This window comes from Sturnira hondurensis, unplaced genomic scaffold, assembly GCF_014824575.4.
Source record: "Sturnira hondurensis isolate 20B ecotype Veracruz unplaced genomic scaffold, ASM1482457v3 Scaffold0014384, whole genome shotgun sequence".
NCBI lineage: Eukaryota > Metazoa > Chordata > Mammalia > Chiroptera > Phyllostomidae > Sturnira > Sturnira hondurensis.
This window is the reverse complement of record NW_028087015.1, coordinates 41,910,130-41,931,677: the sequence shown is the minus strand read 5'-3', so window position 1 is coordinate 41,931,677 and position 21,548 is coordinate 41,910,130. Positions and strand designations below refer to the sequence as shown.

Sequence of the window (21,548 nt, the reverse complement as noted above, 5' to 3'; positions counted from 1 at the left end):
ATGCCAGGCACTGACTTGGAAAAGCAACGAGAGGCAGTCTTGCGCCATCCGAAGGCCAGATCAAGACTTGACCCTGACCTTGGGGAAAGCTGACACGGTGCCCCCTCCAAAGCTAAATTGTTGACAAAGGGGCTAGGGCAGCAGGTGCACGCCTACAAAGCTACCCGGAAAAACACGGAGCCGGGCCCCACCCCGCCGCGCGAGAGGACCCAAGGACGTCACAGATGCGCGGCCGAGCCTCCAACCCGTCCCCGCGCGCACCTTTTCTTCCCTCTTTCCTGGGACGCCGCGGCTGCCCCCCACCCTCCCGGACGCTCCCGCCCGCCCCCGCCACGAGCTCCCGCTGCGGGGCCCCAACATGGCGCTTTTCGGGCTGCTCCGTTTCTGGCCACGGCTCTGCGCCTCCGCGCGCGGCGTCACCGGTCCCCTGTCCAAGGTAAAGTGCGCGTGAGGACGACTTGCAGTCGCGCCGCGTTTGCTCTTTTGCGGCCACCCGCCCTCTCCGGCCTGGGAGTGGCGCCCTGGCGCCGTTCCTGGGCACCGGGATGCTCCGACGCCTTCCTGGCCTCGCCGCTCCTTTCGGATCCTTGCGGTGGCTTGGTTCTGCCTCTCTAAGGAGCGGTGACCCGAGGCCAGGAAGCGCGAAGTAGGCTGGGAAGGATCGAGAGGGCGCGGGGTGCGCGTCTCCCGGGCGCCGGCCGCCGCCGGGGTGGGCGTGGAGCGCGGACGGGAAGGGTGCCGCGGGCGGCGGGGAGGTCTGTGCCTGGCTCTGGGGATCTCGGGGCACGGAGCCCAAGGCCGACCTGGCTGCGGTTGGCGGGACCGGCAGCCCCGGGTGGGGGGGGGGGGGGATGCTGGACGCGGAGTGAGCTGCAGTGCTGAGCTGTCCTTCCTGCCGTGCTTGGCTGTGCCACCGGAGTGGTAGGAAGGGGAACCCGGATTGCTGGGCATTCCTTCTGATTCCCCAAAGGGATCCTGAGAAGAGAATTTCTGTCTTCGAAGTCCTTTATAATCCTTGTTGCTCCCATACCGCCAACTCTCCTCCGAGTGGTGTCCCGACGCGTCCTCGCCGAGATTGTTTTTTGTGGGGTTTAGCTGCAAGCTCTGACACGGCCTGGAAGCCCGCCTCGTCGGGTGGCGTTCCCGTCCGGAGTCCGAGGCGAGAACTGGATCCGGGCACTGGGTCCAGGAAGGTGGCTTACCTCCGCTACGTTTTAACGGTGGAAGCCTCATTTTAGGAAGGGAAACGAAGAGTGATGTTTTTTACTTAATAGCTCCTACGATAATAGTTCTGAGCTTGAAAGCGCGCCTTGCACACGGTGCTTAGGAACTGAGAACTCCTGGCCCGGCCCATGGCTCTTCTCTTTCCTGAATCCAGTTATCTGAGGATAACTGAAGAGGGGCCCCTTAGGTACGCGCCAGGGAATGAATTCGATTTGGAACACTTTACTCCTAAGTGCTTCTTAGGAAACATTTTGATCATAGCAGATAGCTTTGGCTACGTAAAGCATTATTAAAAGGGAACTTGACCTACAGGCAAATTGCTGCGGGTGCTGCCACTAATGCAAACCCTTAGGCCAAGGTCAATAACATTCTCTCTTTTGGCAGTTACCTATGTAATTTAAGTAAGTGTAATTTACCCATTTTCTCACCTTCAGGTGTATCATTAAGCTACAAATCACGGGTTTCTGTGGTATGACATTGAAAGTTTCTATCACATTCAAACTCTCAGAACTTTAGGTTTGATGGTCATATTCTAACCTAACTCCTCCTTTCCAGGGTTCCCCCAGTGCTAGGCACTTAGCAAAATCCTTACCTCCTACTTAAGTTAAACTGTAACACTCATGTGTTCGATTAACTTCAAATATGTACAAGTGTGTTCTGAACCAGATGTAAGTTTCATCTTGTCAAGGACCCCATTGTCCACCTTATTCCCCTTGTCTCATCAACATCGCGCACAACCCCGCACAGACTGGAAACTCAACACACGTTTACTACATTGATCGTAGTACCCTGTGAGCAGACTTAAGTAGCCACCTTGAGAATGTTTCTGCTAAGCCCAAGCAGGAGGTAAAACAAGATAGTGTGTGTGTGTGCGCGTGCGTGCGTGTGTTTTAATGGCAGACAAGTCTCTCAGACTTGAGCATGCATTAGAATGACTTGCAGGCTTTATCCAACAGCCCACCCCACAGCTTCTGACGTCCTGGCTCCTGAGTGGGGCCCCACAGTTTGCATCCCCACAGTTTGCATTACTAAAGTTCCCAGGTGAGGAACTGGTCTGAGGGCTGCACTTTCAGAACCACCTGTATGAGCTTAGATTAGAGAAGACGATCTGAAGGCATCTTCCTTCCTCCATTTCTGCTTCAGAGGGAGCATATAGTGCTTTCCCACTCATTACAGGAAATTATTCCTGGAAAAAAATGCCATTAACTCTTTAGCTGCTTCTCTTCTGTGAACCTTTTCCCAGATATCTCTCCAGCCCCAGACTCCTGACTTGCAGTCTTTCTAGTACAGTTTACTGGTCCACTCCGTGTGGGTGTCAGTCGGCTCTACGAACTCTTTCTGACTCAGAAAGAACCAGTCATAACATGGTTTTCCCCTCTCTTGTCTGGTTTTCATTGTGGTTAACAGACGAGAACCCACTCAGTGTGAGCGCCTGGAAGTATTCTCTCTTCCTTCTCTACCTCCAGCGGACCACTTGTGCCACATGTAATAATTGTGTAATTATTTACTATTAGCCTTACTAGTTTGTAAGTTTCATCAGAGCAGGGACTATGCTTGTATGTTTATTTTCTTGTACTATCCCCAGGATTTACTGTATTTGCTAAAGACAGATATTTTGAATAAGTGAATGGATGAATGAAACAGTGAGTTCCCCTGCCACTTTCCTGATGCAGACTTTCATATGAGGGTTGTGACATCTCTCTGTTTCTAAACCTTCCCTGTTCCTTCCTCATTGAGATGTAAAGCTGAAACTCTTGAATGTGGTCTTTAAGGCCTTGTACAACCTGCCTCAGTTCCCCTCTCCAGCCTCTCTTCCTGAGCCTCTCTCCATGGGACCTGGTTTTTGCATGTTTCTGAACACACTGAGCCTTCCACCTCTCTGTCCCTTTACTCATGCAGCTGCCCCTTGCTGGAGTCCCCATCTCATTAGTAGTTCAGGTGTTGGAGAACCCCGCAAGCTCTCTAATGTACCAGGCAAAATGCATCTCTTCATCTGCGTGCTCTCAGAGGGTCTGTCCAGCATGGCACCAGCCTTGGAGTAGAAGAACATGGATGTCCCTCAGCAGAAAGCTTGCCAGGGCTCGGGAGACTTGCCTGGGGGCAGTAACTCCCTGGGAGCCCCTTGTGATTCATTCATGTCATTAGTGCCTCATTAGTAGTGTTTAGTTTACAATGAACATTTCACCTGGAGCACGCTCGTTCCATGCTGGACAGCTGAGGGGAAGGACAGTTTGCCCCAGAAAATATGCCTTGTTGGGATATTGATTGATTATTTTTGTCTGGTACTTTCAAGAAAGGACTCAGGGGAAGACTTTGACCTTCCCCCTAACTGCCTGGAAGAATTTAGATAGAGGGCCTGCTCTAGAAAGGGAGGTACCATCATCACACATAGCTGTAATACACCTAGCCTGTGACAGGCAGGAACCTGGCCAGACCAGCTTGGCCAAAGTCCTCTGTGTCTCATTGTTTACAGGAAGGAATTGCCTTCCTTCTCTTTGAAGACTCAAACCACAACTGCCCGCCCCTCCCCGCCCCACACCCCTTCTCTTCAGCTCAGGTTAGCATGTAAGTCTCAACTGCCTCTGCTTCTCATGGAACCCCCATGTGGATAGCATGAATTTGGTCATTTTCTGCCATCATTCTGTCTCACGTCAATGTCATTGTCAGACCGGCAGCCAGAAGAACTTAAAAGCGCAGAAGGAAAATTACTTTTCTCCCCTGCATAGTGACAGCGGTTCAGCACGCATCAGCTCTTCCCCGGGGCAGTGGCCCTGCTTGTCCTCGCAGGCCTGTGAATGTGTGTGGCTGCCCCCCCCCCCCGTCACTGTCTGTTCCCTCTGACACAGTTCGCCTCACCTCTCCATGTGGCCGCTGCTCCCCACTGGTGTTTGTCGGACTTTTGATACTTGAATGGGCAGTGTCAAACTTCCACATGTCCTGATGTATTTAAGGTGACAAGGTAAACACCACCTGGGTGTACACTTCCATATCATGAAGACAAAATGTACTTAACAATGAAAAAGCAGCATGCTTTTTGGGTTTTCCCTGAAGGATCTTTGAGACGAAGTACATTTTCATCAAGTTCTGGAGTACTGAATGGCAGGAACAAGCGAAATTTAGGTGCAAGAAACAGTGGTAGAGAGGAAGGGGGTTCTGCGTTGGGAGGTCACGTGGAATCGGATCTCAAAGGTTAAGTGTAAGAATTTGAAGAAGAGGGTATTTGTAGACAAAGTTTAACTTATGGAAATGACTTTACGAGGAGAAAGAGATGAAACAGAAAAAATCTCGCACTGCAAGAATTTTGATTCTTTCTACCTCTTTGGTACTGAACCATCGTAACTCTGCTCCCAAATATTAATAGCAGACATAGTGGTAGTAATGAAACGGAAATTTGCAGAAGCAAGAGAGTGGAGAAACAAAACAAAACACATCTGAACATAAAGGAAGACCTTGGTGGGAAAAAAAAAGTCATTGCCAGAATAAATAGATGTCGAAGCTGAACAGTTCATTTGCCTTCATTCTTTCAGGTGACCCCTGCAGAGTTGAAGGTTATTTGTTTATTTAGCAGATGGTGTGTGGATCTTTTCACATCATTGTTTCAGTATTTAAAATATGTTAGAGAGCAGAGGTCAGTGTGAGAGAAGTTTACAGATCCTCTTTGAATTCAGTTCTCTAAGGGAAAAAGGTAGGTAGATACTATTAGAGACACAGTCCCCCACCGTAATCTTAGAAGGTATTGGCCTTGACTCCAGAGCAGGGAGTGTGGCCCATCATGCTACACTGCGGGTTTCTCAGTCAACAGGTGTCAGATGTCAGTAAAACTCCTACATAATGTCCACAAGGACTGCCAACTGAATGTATGGACACTGAGGGAAAAAAACAAAGTTGATGAAAAAAACAAGGTGATGAAGAATTGAGTGCCTGTCAATGGATAGGCAAATTCACTGGCAACATGAGTCCACTTTTATTGCTTTGTGACGCCTGCACTGGCTCACAGTGCCCACGGCGTCAGGGAAGAGACAGGAGACAGATTCACACGGACTACCGAGTCCTGAGGAGGAAAAGGGACAGCACTGCTACTCCCTCAAGGAGAGAGAGCTTCAGAGTGGCCTGGCAACTCTCTCAAAAGGAGAGAGAACGCACTGACCCTTGCCCAGACAGGCTTTTATTGTTTTTTGTTTTTTGGGGGTTTTTTTGCACAGAGTTCAGGTACAACTTATTAATCATTGCCAGGCAGTAAACAGTAGATAGTATACAAAGAACCATTAGGGTTTCTTCTAAGTCAGGGTCTATTAGCTAAAGGGCTACAAGACTTTGGGAAAACAAACTCTTTTTCTGCTCGGGCCTTTATCGTTTAACTAAAGGCATTCTTAGCAAAGCAGGCTTCACAGGATGTTAGGAATTCTTTCTTATGCCAGATCACCCTGGATCCCACTCTAGCTGGCAAGGGGCTGCACCGCCTCCCCCATCACAGGTTTTCAGGCTTAAGTGGATTAGAGCCAGGAAGCGCTTCTCCCAGAGGACATGGGGCCTGGACTGTGTCAGAATAGCTGGGCGGGTGAGGGTCCATCACTCCCTCTTTGCTGCAGACCTCCTCAGTCCTTCCTTAATGGCCTCCGAGTGATTGTGTCTGGGGTAGGTTGCCCCTCCTCTGGGGGGTCATACCTGTCATTGACTAACTGGCCAAACATTGGGGGCAGTGTTTGCTACGAGAGACAAGCTTTGTTTCCTCTGTGGGTGGCTTGCATTCCAGAGCCATGGGGGGTAGTTACAACTCCTGAAACCAGGCAGAGCGGTTCCCAGCAGCTTTACACTTTTGAAGTACTTTTGGGGGGGGGCACGGGCAGTGGGGCAAGCTGCTCAACAATTTCTGACTGTACTGAAAGCGCTGATTATCCGCTGAAAGAGCACAGGATCCTCTGCCTCGTCTGTGTTGTGTGCTTTTGCTCATCCTCACGAATCTGAAAAGCTCTCTGTGTCTCTAGGGAAGTGAGTTTTCTGCTGACTTCCTCTGTACAGGACACACGGGTTCTCCGTCTGTGGGTAAATAGGTCAGGGCGACAGTCACCCCCCAGAGGACTCAGCGGTAGACGGATTCTTTCATTCCCTTCCTCCAGTGCTGCTAAGGCCCCGCCTCTTCATCCATAACTGGAGATTAACAGCAGGCCGCTGCATGAGAAAATAGGACGCTCTTAAAGAGTGTGTGTAAATAATGAAATGAAAGTAGAAGAGTGAGAACTTCTAAAAAACCACAGCGAGGCGTATGTTGTGGTGGAAGACCCCTGAGATGGGAGGCCTCAACCTGGGGTCTGGTCTTGCTCTGAAAGTGTTGGGTAAATTACAAGAGCTTCCTAAACTTCGAAACTTGGCCTGTAAAATGAGTTGGTGGGATTAGATCTCTGTATTTTTCTTTCTTTTTTTTTTTGGATGTCTATGTATTTTTCTTTTCCTGTTTCTAGAAGATATCCTCAACTTTATTTTACTCCCTATTGACTTATCTATTCAGGCTCCAAACTTTTAATTTCCAAGATTAAAAGTACCTTTGTGTATATGTGTGTATTTAAAACAGAATCAAATAAATCCTTGCAAGATAAGAAAGAGAAGAAAGCCGTCTCCTTTCTGTCTCTGCTTCCACTTACTTCCCCGTGTTTGGGCAGGGTGCCAGGTCTACCGCCTTCCTTACCCGACCTTGACCAAGGTTGAAATTTAAATGGACAAAGTTGTTTGTGTGACCTCTGCCTCTGCCCGTCTCACTGACTTTCAGTGAAGTGCCCTTAAATAGCTTCTGTATTGATTGGCACTTTTGCTAAATGGAGGAAGAATGGTAGGAATGCTTTTATGCGATTAACTTTGACCCCTGTGTGAGAGGCTGATGGGAATGGACTGCTAAGGGGGCAGCATATCAGGACTCGGGTTATTCTCTCTGCTCCTTCTTTTTAGGTTGACTCTATGATAGGAATAAAGGGGAGGTTATACATGTGTATGTGTGTATATACGCACACACTGGTAGAGGTAGAGGTTACACACACATATATATGTGTGTGTGTGTGTATATATATATATATATATATATATATAAAGAAATGTTAAGTATGATTAATTGCTTACAACATAATGACTTTCTAATTTTTCCTGTCCATTTTCTGGGTGAAGTATAAAGATGGAAGCAGTTTAAAACTCTTTGTGAAAGCTCCCTAGGTCATAGTAATTCTGGCTATGCCTCCCTTGCAGGTAATACTGGGTTCATTTGTTTACCTTCTGTAAGATGGCTCTAGTAGCGCTTCGTTGTCTTGAACTTCATTTGAAACAGTGTTGTTAGATTGTATTGTGACAGTTGTCATATCAGTGGGCATTTCAAAGGAACTTATTGTTGCACCCACCAACCGCGAGAACAAATGTCAGAGACTTTCAGGGTTTCAAAGATGTTACTTTATTGGCCAAGTTTAACCTGCGCAGGGGCGAACTCTCAAGGTGTCCGAAGACACCGAAGACACGGTGCCCGCAGGGGCTGCAAACGAGAGTCGCGCCCAGCGCTTACAGCTAAGTCCTTATATAGAGGCAAGCAAGCAAGCGTTGCACAGAAGCAGATGTGGCAGTTAGCTATTGGCTTACAGAGCCCGCGTGCTCAGGAACAGGGTGGGGTCTGACTCAACTGAAAGGAAAATTTTGAAACTAAACAGATGGCAATCAACTTACAGGATGTTTGCTAGGGACGCAGGCTCCTTGGGGCTGAGACTATTTTTCTTGTTCCCAACACTTATCAGAATTGGTGGATTTTTGTATTGCTATTTTAATATTGAAGATGGAAGAAAAGAAGCAACATTTTTGGCATATTACCCTTTATTATTTCAAGAAAGGTAAAAGTGCCATTGAAATGCAAAAAAAGATTTCTGCAGTGTGTGGAGGAGGTGCCGTGGCTGATGGAACGTGTCAGAAGTGGTTTGTGAAGTTTCACGCTGGAGATTTCTCGCTGGACGATGCTCCGTGGTCGGGTAGACCAGTTGAAGTTGATAGCCATCAAATCAACACATTAATTGAGAACAATGGGCATTATGCCGTGTGGGAGATAACTGACTTTCTCAAAATATCCAGATCAATACAGTTATTGGTGAAAATGCAAGGTGTGTCTTCTTTTACAGAAAAAAACTAAACCAACTTTCTGGCCAGTGTGGTAGTTTGCTACTTTTCATCAGCATCCAGAAACTCCAAGCTCTGCAGGCGGATGAGTCATTTTGCATGCTGTTCTGTGCTTGTTCTTTTAGGAGGCGTTCTGTTGCCCGAGACTGGGTCAGACACAATCTTGTAGTATTTGTACTGGTCATGCTGTACTCAATTTCCCTGAGAGCAGAAATCTTGTCTTAATACTTACTAGACTGGAGTAAATCACACAATAGTTGGCATGTACTATGTTCTCAGTAATAATTAATTGTTGACTAAATAGAGGGTTAGATTACTATCAGAAGTTGATGCTCAATGTTGCCATTATTCATTTTTTGGATCATCACCTGAGGATGTGTGAATATATTTCATTGATGTTTTTATGGATGGGGAAAAGAGAGAGGAGAGAGAAACATTGATGTGAGAGACGTATCTATCAGTTGCCTCCTGAATATGCCCCAACTGGGGATTGAACCCACAACTTTGTGGTGCATGGGACGACCCTCCAACCAACTGAGCCACCCAGCCAGGGCATGATGGCGCCATTGTTGGGAATTTGAGTGCTAGGATATGAGCAGTCCACTTGTGGGTGGCCCCAGATGGAATTTTCCCATATATAATAGAAGACGCAGACCAGTAGGGGTCCCGGTTCTGATCTGTGGATAGAGTATATCCATTTCACTCTTAAGGGGAACTACTTCCATCCCTGCTCCTTCAAAGTGGACATAATGACGTTGTCCTTGTGTGTGTAAGAACTGAATAAATTACTGTATGTGTAAAGGAAGGACGTAGCTCCAAATGATAATTCACTAGAAAATGTTTTCTGATGTTTCAGGGATGGGTTTGCTGCTTTTCCACCAGCACGCGTCACCATACCAAATTTTACACAGATCCAGTGGAAGCTGTGAAAGATATACCTGACGGCGCCAGGATCCTGGTTGGTGGTGAGTAATACTATTGTTTTCTCTTTTTATGGTAACATCCTCATGTTTTTAGCAAAGCCGGGAAAGCACAGTAGCAAAGTTATGGAGATTGGAAATGCCATCAGAGAAAGACAAGTACCATATTTTACTAGTGTGTGGAGCCTAATGAACTGAACTAACAAGCAAAACAGAGACAGACTCACAGACAGAGAGCAGGATGGCGGCTGGTGGGAGAGGTTAGGGGCTGGAGGGTTTGAGCAGAAATGAAAAAGGACTCGTGGACATGGACAGTGGTGTGGTGCTTACGGTGCCGGGGCATGTATAATGGGGCTAAATGATAATGTACAGAATACAATAAAAGGATGCCAATTATTTTATTAGTTATTATTTGTTCACTTTATTTTATTCACTTTTTATCTGTTATAGTACCTATTATTTTTATTAATGTCCCCTTCCTGAAACTTCAGCAAGGTTTATAACTTTGTATTTTTCTTTTTCATTCCTTTTGTGCTTCTTTTTTATTACTTTGAAAACCTGAAGCTTCAGATGGGGATGTCTTACTAATAGCTTTTTAAAAAGCCCTAGGTGTTGGGGAATTCCATTTTATTTAGAATGTTGTGTTGATCTCCTTGGCCCATGTCTGGCCTCTCCTTTTGTTCTGACTCATTTTATGAGTGAGAGAGCACTAAGCATCTGTTATTGAGCCCCCAAGTTCAAGGGCTTCTTTTGCTTGGAATGTCATTTAGAAGCACTGTCTTATTAAATTTGCTGCCTGACTCTTACAGATTTCTTTGGGTTTCTAGGCTTTGGCCACAGGAATCAAGGCTTATTTTTAGAGCTTGCCTGCCTGCCTTCCTTCCTTCCTTCCCCTTGCTTTCCCTCCCCTCCCGTCCCCTCCCCTTCCCTCCCTCCCATCAGTCATTGAGTGTCCATTTAATCACAATACTATTTGAAAAGTGTGGAAAATGTAAAGAAATGAAACTCATTAGCCTTGGCTTCCAATTCTGCAAAATATACTGAGGCGTATAAAACAAACAGGCTTGAGAAATAGTGGCTGTACTGGTGTTAAATACAAAGCCAGGCAGTAATCAGTATGTAGTTCAGTGCAAGAAGGATGTGTAGCCCTGTTAACACATTGCACTTGGCTTTATGCTTCTGAATCAAGGACTTGAGAGTGGCGTCTGGTCCTGCATATTGGTGTCCAACGTTTAGGTACAGCTTTATTGCCATTTACCGAGTTGCTGAGCTATATCTGCATTTTGCTTGGTAGGTCTGATAATGCGCCTGATACATTTTCTTTTTTACTCCAAGAGGATAACACACACATTTCCCTGCAACAGCATTGCTCTCTTCTTCACACGCTGTTTATTTTTTGGCTTATTCAGGTTTCGGGTTATGTGGAATTCCAGAGAATCTGATCAGAGCTCTGCTGAAGACTGGGGTCCGAGGGCTCACGGCGATCAGCAACAATGCAGGGTCAGTTCATTTCAGCGCACACGGTTGGGAAGAAACGGGAATTCTCTGGGATAGTTAAACAAAGTCTTCCAGTGAAATGGAAATCTTCCCTGTTATGAGCAATGCGCTCGCTCCTCGAAAGATAGTGTTTGCCAAGCTCAGGATTGGTTACAATTTATTCAGATACTTTCGGTGCCATACTTCATAATCGTAAGTAGAGGAGACTTGCATGATTTTATATCTTAATCTGACATGCTTTTATTTTAACTTCAAATATATCATTAAAGTTAAAATATCTATGTTTTAAGTGGAATCCTGTAGTTAAAAATTTAGAGATGCTCCTTTATGTTGTATGTTCTTATATGGATCATTATATGTAAAGAAAGGTGGACTCCTATTTGAAATCTAAGTCTTTCTGTTGACTGTACTGTCACTCTGGGTGGTGTGTAGGGAACACCACTCATCATTGAAAAGGTTGCTGGTCTTGGTAGAAAGAAAACGGGCATCTAGCACTAGAGACGGTAGGGTCTCATCAACAATGTCCACAATATACGATGACATTTTAATCATGAATGACATGTGCATTAAGCTATGTTTAGGTAGGGAAAAGCTATTTTTGTACACAGTGACAAATCATCAACTCTCTGTCCATAGTGAAAGACTAAAGACGTCAAAAATTTTTTCAAAATTAACTGGCATTTTAGCCTATTGTCAAAAATGCGACTTAGAATAAACAGCACAGGTTACCTAGGATACAAAACTGGTCCTACCTTTTTGCTCATTTTCCTTTGCTGGGTTTATTTATGCCATGATTTTTATCTGGAAGTTTCTCCTACCTCTTCTCTTTGTATCCACATCTTTCCCAGTTTTTTCAGAATTCAACTCAAGTTACGTATCTTCAAAGAAGCCTTGTCCAAGTGTAGACTTTCTCAAGCCTTCATTGGTCTTGCCCCTTTGTGAATTGCCTTGGAGACTCTTAGCCTTTCTTGTGTCCTGAATTGTATTTATTCTCTCCGCTGCGTGTTACAGGCTGCCCCTGTCACTTACAGTAGCTTTCTGTTCCCTGCTTATTAGCCTGTGAGTCTCAGAGTCACTGTACATTGGAGCTGGACGGGATGGCAGAGGTCAGCTCTTCCTGTCCCTGCAGTTCATGGGAGGAAACTTGTCTGTCTACAGAGAAGTGACTTATCCAGGGTCACTTAATGTTTCTTCAACCCATCCAGTGCTCTCTGAGCTGACTTTATATTTATTAAAAGTACTTTTGATGATCAGTACTTTCCGGGTTTTCCAAATAGCTCGCTGCTTACAAGGGTGGGTGTAATATATAAACTCCTCACGCAGAGCCGGCACCGCTAACCTGTGCTGATCGGTGGAACACAGAGAGGCGCTTTGCACACCTGCATGGGCAGCTGGTTCTCTTAGTGAGGGGTTGACTCCCCGGGGTCAGCAGGAATGGGTAGTGAGTCAGGTGAATGAGGACAACGCAGCATTGCTTAGCTGGAGAACCAGTGACCTGGTCGGAAATGTTGGGTGAATGGAGAGAACTCGGAAGTAGAAGTAATAATGATTTTTTCCATGTAGAAAAAGGCTCTTCTTATGGAAAGATCTTCCTGATATGGACGTCTTTACAAAGCTCAGGACTCCTGATTGTTCTGCTTCGCTGGTGTGTGGTAATGATCAGAAAGACCGGCGGCCGGGAGAAGCCACCAGCTGGGTGTGGAGTGGTAGCCATTCATCCAGATCCGATAGACCCTCCCCAGCGTCGCTCAGAGGAGTCAGTTCCTCGATGGGGATTGATTAGGAAGAATCAGGCATGTGTCTTTCATTGACTTTTGGAAGACTGTAACGTATGAATTGTATCTGTGAACCAAAATTTCTCAACAAACTGGATATTAGGCAATGGAATCACAGAGCCAAGAAAAGAATGGCTGTGTTATGTTAGTCGTGCTCCTTGCCTCACGACAAGAGTGTTGTGAGATTCCAGTTCTCAAAGGTGGGGATTTAGGCAACTCCAGGGCAGCCCCACTCACATGTGGGAAATTAGGAAACACTATGTGGCAGTGTAGGAGGCCTGTCCAGAAAGTATCCAGCCACGTACTCTGGCAAAGAGAGGCATATGTTGGAGAAGAAACAAGATGTGAGAAACATGCATTGCGCATAGGACAATGACACCTCAGTCCCCTTCAGAGTAGGCACCTTGAGACCTTACCTGATTCTCCCAAATGCCAGCCACTGCCCCGTCGTATTTTCCTGAATCTCATTGATGGTCTGAAATCTCTTCCCTTTCAAAGGCGATTTTAGTTTGGGGAAAAGCCAGAAGTCACACCCAGGGCACCAAATCTGGGCTGTAGGGGGCTGAGTCACCTGGGTGATTGGATGTTTCACTAAAAAACTCTGCACCAGACATGATGCAAAAGTGAGCATGTTGTCATGATGAAGCTGCCAATGACCAGTTGCCCGTAGCTGCAGCCTTCTGAATCATCCAAATAGTTTCCACGGAGGAACGTTCAGGTTTAATGCAAAATTTGATGTAGAGTCATTGCTTTACTTGCTCAGTCATTTGTGCTTTACTTGCTCAGCCATTTTGAATGCATGAGCACGCAGTGCACATGCTCACTCAACGGCATCTACCACCCCCACTGACTAGTACGGTGAAGTTGTCACTGTTCACACATGCACATTCCGGTCCACTCTCCTTGGCTGCCAGGCTACATGATGCCGCGCAAACTGTTGTCATTATGTTAACAATGGTTGGACTTTTCCCAGACAGACTTGATTTGACCTGTACTTGTGATTAGCGTACTATTCCCTGGGTGTAGAACTATCCTAATCAGCTACAGGCATTCTGTGAGGGCCCACCCTGAATAAAATTTCTGGTTTTGCACCAATGGCTTTGGAGCAGGAGATAAAGACAAGGAGGTGGTCCCTTCACTGTTCCCATTTCTCCTTCATTGAGGTGACCTCGTCTCTGGAGGGCTCTGTGGACAGATCTAGGTCACCTGGGCTGACTGGAAGCATCTCCCAAGACTTGGTTATTTTGTCTGGGAGGAGGTGCCACTTCCTGGAGCACGCGCTTGGATTTGTCTGCTTAGCTCCTACAAGGTTCCACTTGTTCCATATAACTATGTCATAAATTAACTATTTTTTTAATCTTTAGAGGGGAAGGGAAGGAGAGAGGAAGAGAAATATTAGTGTATGGTTGCTGGTTGCCTCTTGTGCGTCCCCTGCTGGGAACTGGCCTGCAACCCAGGCATGTGCCCTGACTGGGAATTGAACCGTGATCCTTTGGTTCGCAGGCCCACGCTCAATCCACAGAGCTACACCAGCCAGGGCTTAACTGTATGTCTTAATACAGCACTTTTTTTCTCTTAATACTCTTTAACATTATCAGAGTAAATATACATCGTGTAGTTGAGATTTATGTATGTCTAAAATAAGAGTAAACAAGGAATGCAGTTTGGTAAATGGTTTCAACTTTATTCTTATTAGACTCCTTTTGACCAGAATAGCTAATTAATGAGATTTCAGAATATGAAAATGAGTTTCATAAATATTTGCAGAACATTGATATCTTCCATGAAGTACTTTTTGCCTGACATTAATGTATCTCTTTAATTAAGTCTCAGGTTTAGACTTCTGTAACCACTGAAATGTGTGAAACCTGAGTTTGTTGTGCTGCAGGAAAAATGTTAAATCTTCCTGTGATTAGATATCCAGGCAAAATGTTGGTTACTCCCAGCAAGCCAGGCAATCGCTTTGAAAGTTCATCAGAATTAGCGTTGTCCTCAAAGCTGCAAAATGCTTTAACACATGTTTCTCCATGAAAACTATGATGTTCCTCATCTGCAAAAGAGCACATACATCTGTCTGCTCTCTCACAGTGTAAAGACCTGGCCTTTTCCTTTTTGTATCATTGTAGGCAAGAGAGACCCTTATTAGCTGCTGCCCAGCATCTTTGAGGCCTGCACACTAGCTGTGTACCGGACCAGGCTGTAACCCGGGCTGGGTGTCTTATATATAGTGCTCAGTTGGTGTGCCAGGTTCTAGTCCAGGAACAAAGTAAAGAAAAAAAGAAGAACCCCCCAAAACAAATACACGTCATTACCAGAACCAAGATCAACAAATACAGAGAGGTCATTTCCAAACAGAGCCAAGTTCAAGTGCGTAATAGGTTGAAAAGCCAGAGAGACCCATGACAAAGCAGTTAGAGAGTTTCCCAGGTCAGTGAATGATGTGGAATTGTGTGCCTGGAGGGAGTTTCAGATGTTTAACACCGCAGAAGGCAGGCAGGTAGACCGTAGCCACCGTCCTGGGCGATTGCACTGTCAGGGTGTGACTCCGACAGGACTCCAGAGGATGTGCTGGTACTCTCATACTGGGTCACTGAGGGAAGCTTACCAGTTTGAAGGAATGGTCAGGACATTCCTTCAAAGCAGCGTGAGTTCTCAGCCTAGGAGTTAGTAACAGGACCCCCAGCCCTAACCTGGTAGAGTGACGGAGGGAACTGTCAGCGCCCGGAAGACAGCCTTGGAGATGGGGCTGTCCTGTGTGCTGAGCTTGCCGGGGAACGAGCCAGGAATGTGCATCCTGACATTCTTCTTCTCTCACCCCTGAGCCTCCGGGTGGTGCCTCCCACAGACCGGCACCAGCCTGAAGGCACAGGGCGAGGGGGCCCATGGTTCAGTCCATGCAGGTCAGTGCAGCCTAGCCATCCCGGGCGTGGGGCAGGCGGGACGAGTGTGGGGGGCTGGGGACAGAGAATATTCCACGTGAAGATGCGATGATTTTCATTTTTACCTGAGAGGAGCCAGTGAGGAGGGGCAACTGCAGTCGCGCAGTGAACGCATTTGTCCTGAGCACGTGTTTTCTAGTGCCCCCTGTACCTGTGTGTGTCCAGGTGCTCCGGTGCCACAGTGAACCAAACGGGGCAAGTTCTCTGCCTCTGTGGGCCTCGCATCCCAACGGGCAGAGGCGGGCAGTAAGTAGGGTGTGACTTACTAAACGAAACACAGTAAGTAAATTGCAGTACCTTAGAAGGTTATAGTGATGTGCAAAAAAGACCTAGAGCAGAGGGGGCTGGGAGCACGAAGGTGGGGGGCAGCTTCGGTATAAGTGGGGGTGACCAAGGTGGGGCTTGTGGAGGAGGCGCAGCTGACCAGAGACCTGCAGCAAGTGAGGGGATGAGCCATGCGGAGATTTCAGGGAAGAGTTTGGAGACACAGAAAGGCCAGTCTGGAGTCCCCCAGGCAGGATGCTTGGCGTGTTTTTTTTTAAACAGTTTTTTAAAATTGAATTTATTGGGGTGACTGGTTAATAAAATCATCTAGGTTTCAGGGGTACAGTTCTATAATGCAACATAATGGTACATTGTACTGTGTGTTCACCACCCAAGTCACGCCTCCTCCCATTCTACCACCCTGCCCCCTCCCCTTATCCACCCTGCCCCCCTCCCCTTATGCCCCATTTGCAGGAGGCCAGCAGAGGTGGCTCGAAAAGCAAGTGGGAGGAGTGAGGTTGGAGGAGGCTTAACTAGACTACCCAGCACATGGGGCCTCGCAGGCCACCCAGGGACCTGTGTTCTGACTCTGAACACGTGAATATCATCGCAGGGTTTGAGCAGAGCATTTCATTTTAGACCTGTAGCTTTGGCTGTCATCTGTGAGCAGGTCCTAGGGGCCAGGAGTAGCAGCCTGGAAGGTTACTGCAGTGCCCAGGTAAGAGATGGCCCAGGGCACAAAGGAGGGGGAGAAGAAGGCTCAGCTTCTGAGTAGATTTTGAGGGTAGAGTCTGGATGTCCCGATAGTGTGTGAAAGAGAGGTCCAAGATCACCCCTTTAGTTTTGTGTCGAAGACCTCTAAGGACGGGGTTGCCATCAGGTGAGATGGGGCAGGCGGCAGGTGGAACTGCATTTAAGGGAAGAGGGTTGTTAGAGTGGAGAACTGAGCGAGTACTTAGGTGTTAATTAGGGGGAGGCAAAAAACGAGCACCAGAAACAGGCACGGATGTGTATGGAAGTGCAGGGGGAAGCACCTGGTCCAGGAGACACAGTCATTAGTGTTTGGAGCCCTCTAGTGGACGAGTGTATGATTAATTTTCAGGGGATTCACCCCATATTGCACAAGTACACTGGAAAATACTTATTTAGGCTCTAGATTTCTATTGACACAGGTGAGAATAGCTCATGTGGTCGTTTTTCGTACCCACAGGGTGGGGGTGGGAATGTTACTAGGTTTGGTGTTGGAAGGCCAGGAGTATGAAGCAAGTCCAGAAGGAAGTTGATGGTTGCCGGTTCCCTGGGTTACTCGGAAGCATTCGGGGGTCAGGTCGGGACTGCTGGGGGAGGTTAGGGGCTGGGAAATGCTGTGCCCCAGGAACCAGCAAAGGACCAGTGGAGCAGGCAGGGCCTCCTGTTTGTGAGGCCTGTGAAGGTGGCACAAAAGCTTGCCAGGATAACCTCTGGCTGGTCATACTGGGCACCGTCCTCAGCACCTTTCCAGTCAAGCACATGGCTGTCTTTGGTGGTCACTAGGCTTATGTTCTTCCACCTTTTTCCAGGGCCAACGCCGGAATTCTGGAGTGGGTCTTCACCTATGTCTGGGCCGGGGGGGGGGGGCAGGGATTCTTAGGAATGACTTCCCTCGAATTGCCCCTTCTGCCCTCTTCCCATCATTGCTGTGTAGGTCGGACCCTCCTCATTGTTCATTGGGGCCCTTCTAAGCCTCTCACCTCATGTCCTTGCCTTACCCGGATATTTTCTGCTTAGTTATTCACAGGGTCTCCCCTTTGGGGCAAAACCCTCACTGCTTAGTGAGGCTTCAGGCGGGAGCACAGCCCAGCCCGCCTGTCACGCGGTCACCACCCTGCCCCTCTGCCTCTTTCCCTCATGCCTGCCATGCCTCTGCTGTGATCTCAAAGACTTTTCCCCTAAAAGTCCCCTGGTGTCATTCCTCCAACCCCCATGAGCCTTTTCCTGTCTCTTTCCCTCCTGGGCTTCTCGGTCTTCAGCATTCTCATTGCATCTCACACAGACCCCTCCCAGCACAGCCCTCGGTCTGTTGCTATCGCGGGTTTGCCTGTCTTTCTCTGCAATAAGCTCAGAGTGGCCCCCTGGCCCTGGGGTGCAGGAGGAGCTTGGTAGACCACCGGGGGATGGGTGAGTGGCATAGAGGGCACAGACTTCCCGGGGGTGGGGCCACCACACACTGAAGGAATTAGGAGAGAGAGTTCATGATTGAAGACTGTATTTCTAGGATGGACCCCGGCCTTCATCACTCTGGCATTTCTATCTTTCAAAAAACCTTACTGAAACATAGAGGAACGGAAGAGTGGGCATATCGTAGGTGTGCAGGTCGGTGGGTGTTGACAGGCTGCACACCCATGTAACCAACATGCAGGTAAAGAAACGCATTGTGGCCCAAGCCCCGCAAAGGGCCCCTTCTAGTCCCTATTCTCTCCACTCCCATGGTTACCTGTTACTTTCGTCTGACTTTGAACTTAGTATACAAGGAATAATTCAGTATGGATTGTGCTGTGTTTCTTTTGCTCCACATTTTGTCTGCCAGTCATCCATTGTTGCTAGGGGTTGTAGATAATTCATTCTCATTGTGGTATAACATTCCACTTTGTGGCTGCACCACGATTTATTTATCCATCTTGCGGCTGATGGACATTCGGGAGGCTTCAGTTTGGGGCCACAGTGAGTAGTGCTGCTATGAATATTCTTGGACGTGTCCTTTGGTGAACGTTGGTATGGGTTCCTCTTGGGTGCAGACCACCGAGCGGAGTCACTGACTCACAGCACATGAAATGCACAACAGTAGTGCTAATGGTTTGCTCAAGGTGTTTGTATCGATTGTCATTCCCATCAGTGCCTATGAGAGTTCTGGTTGTCCCACATCCTCGTCAACACTTGGTATTATCTTCTTTTTCACTTAGCCATTGTGTTTGTACTTGTAGCAATGTCTCACTGTGGTTTTCACTATTTTTCTTTTTAAAATATTTGATAGTTTTATAGCTTCAGTTCAAGCATTCCTTATTATCTCAAAAATGTTTTCTTTATCTAGTTGGTTAAAGTACGTTTGAAACTCTTGAGTAGTACAGATGGGTAAGGTGACTAAAAATGGAAAAGTACTCTGTCAGTTGTTAATTTGTCTGGTCACATGGACTTCACTTGAAATTTGAGGTGCATTTTGCTTTGAAAAGAAAGGCGCAAACTTAGAGACCTTCACCTAATGCAAAAAGCCGACACTACCTGCACCGTTTTTAGAGAATCACTTGAACTTCAACATCAATAGACATACCAAACCACAGCAGATATAACTTAACATATACAGCATTATTTTTGCTACCTGTATCTTTTCACTGGTCTGTGATGAATTCCCTATTTTTTTGTTGTTGTTGTTGTTAAAAATGTTTAAGTGTTTCAGTCTTTAGCAGAGTATCTGTGTCATGGGGAAAATATTCCTAGTTATTCATTAGTAGGTCCATATTTCGAGAGTCTGCTGTTTGCTCTTTTAAGTGAGAGAATGCCCCTGGCCCCATCCTTGGACAGAAAGGGGTTCTCCATCCACACCTGCCTTTGGGGTCCGGGCAGGGGGGGACCGAGGCGTTGCCCCTGCAGCACAGGGCACGACTGGACCATCTCTTTGCTCATCTAACCCGGGGTCACTCTGGAGCAGCGGGAAGAACGAGAGGGGTGAGGGACGATCACAGGAAGGGTGTGGGTTTGAGTACCACTGGCTGTGTCACTCCCCACGTTGCTGGGGGAAAAGCCACTTGGATATTTTGAGTTTCAGCTTCCTGAGCTGTAAAATAAGAAAAGAATAGTCACCTTGCAGCGCCCCGTGGGTGGTGGGGGACTGCAGGGAATGTGGGCGCAGTGCCTTGTAGGTGGGGTCCCTTTAAGTGAGTGCCTCGTAGGTAGGGTCCCTTTAAGTCAGTGACTCGTAGGTGGGGTCCCTTTAAGTGAGCACAGTGTTGTGGCTTTGAATGGAGGTGGTGTTCGTGTTCTGCCAGATGTGCCTTTAACTGGAAGCTGTTTGCCTTTCCCTCCAGGGTGGACAACTTTGGCCTGGGCCTCCTGCTTCAAACCAAGCAGATAAAACGCATGATCTCCTCGTACGTGGGAGAAAATGCAGAGTTTGAGCGGCAGTACTTGTCTGGTGAATTAGAAGTAGAGCTGACACCTCAGGTAAGAAAATTCTTTGCTTTTCTTTTACAGTACTCACTTAGTTTGAAATTTATCTTCTCCCTAGAAGTATCTTTGTGCAAGACAGGGAAGGCAGAAAGAATGCTATTTTGTAGGTCACACCTGTCCTCTACCAGACTCTAGCTAATATTTTCTGTTGCTACGCAACAGAAAAAGGAGGTATTTCTAATAAAAATACCTAAGCTATGGGATATGTTTTAAAGTATAATGTAAATTATATTTTCATGTCAGTTGTGCTGGAAGCATACAAAAGGACTTGCTGAAGTGTGTGAGGTTATCCTCAAAGTCAGTCGTAGGCACCATAGAATTAGTAATTCGTGTGGAACCTGGCCTTGCTAAGACACGTCGGGAGAGGGGGTCCCCAAGTGTGGGACTGACTGCATCAGAGCCAGCAGGGTCTCTGGCCCAGTCTCCAGGGAGGTGGCCCTGCGAAGCAGGCAGTTGCCACGATTCACCTGGCAGGTTCCCCGATTCCCACGATTCCAACACCGTCTCTGTGAGCGTCCTGCACCTGTCTTTGGGCAGGGACCCTGCACCTGTCTTTGGGTGAGCATCGCACGGAAGCATCTGCAACAGAGGGGAGCCCGCTGTCTGCAGGTGTTTGTGTAAAATGAGGGTCTGCAGGTTGCATCTTCCATTTTGACCTGGGTCCTGAAAACAAGCCCCCCACTCCGTGTTAGTTTTGTCAACATAAAACATTATCACTCCTGACTTCACCAACTTGGTGACAACGTGACGTAGCAGAATTTCGTAAAGAAAAAGTTCCCAGAAGTCCAGTCACAGCGCAGGCTTGACTAGAGAGAGCCTGCGTGGGGGCCGCTCTTTCTCCCTGGGGCTGCCCCGTGGCCCTGACAGCCCCACTCGGCCGCACGGCAGCGGTGGCGCCCGTGCCTGTCACAGCATCACACCGCGCTTGGTGTATATCCTGTTGGCATTTGAAGTGCGTGTCTGTGTTTTTTTTAATTAGCAAAAACATGCTGTCTTCGTCTGCTTGTGGCGCTACGGTAAAGTCCCACAGACTGTGGGGTTTTAAGGATAGAAATTGTTTCTCGTTGTTCTGGTGGGGAGGTGTCAGCGGGTGTGGTTCTTGGTGGGGGGCAGTGGGGGATGCGGGGTGGAGAGGAGCAGAGAGAGGGGAGGGTCGTGCAGGTGAGCACTCTGAGATCTCTTCTTGCAGGAACCCTAATCCCGTTGGATCAGGGCTCCACTGTGAAGACACTGTTTATCCTTAGTGACTCCGTAAAGGCCTTATCTCCAAGCACAGTCATTAACTGGGGGTTAGGGCTTTAATAATCTTGGGGGGGGCATAATTCAGTATATACCCTATACTTTTCCTGTTCACACTATATGCTGAGATACCTTATCCTTCATTTTTTGGAGCTGTTGAAAGTTAACCTTTTAGATCTTTTGCATCCTTCCTTATTTTGTCAGAGGGCACACATGTGGGGAAGGAAAAGAAATATTCCTCGATGTTTCTTTTATGGTCTTTCTTTGAGCTGACGGGGGCCAGGCCTCCCTCCTCAGTTTGGTGGCACCTAAATAAACATTGGCTCTGGCGACTTGAGAGTCTGGAAGGCGTG

At 47.4% G+C, this 21,548-nt stretch overlaps 1 protein-coding gene across 1 annotated transcript in view; it reads left to right on the top strand.

Annotated features, from left to right (window-relative positions):
* Positions 1 to 272: 272 nt before the first annotated feature.
* Positions 273 to 21,548, top strand: part of OXCT1 (3-oxoacid CoA-transferase 1) — a 143,842-nt gene continuing 122,566 nt past the window's right edge. Inside the window, exons 1-4 of the mRNA XM_037063235.1 lie at positions 273 to 436; positions 9,218 to 9,326; positions 10,691 to 10,781; positions 19,815 to 19,950. Coding sequence (XP_036919130.1) covers positions 359 to 436; positions 9,218 to 9,326; positions 10,691 to 10,781; positions 19,815 to 19,950 — 414 coding nt within the window. The 5' untranslated portion in view covers positions 273 to 358. The remainder of the gene's footprint in view (positions 437 to 9,217; positions 9,327 to 10,690; positions 10,782 to 19,814; positions 19,951 to 21,548) is intronic.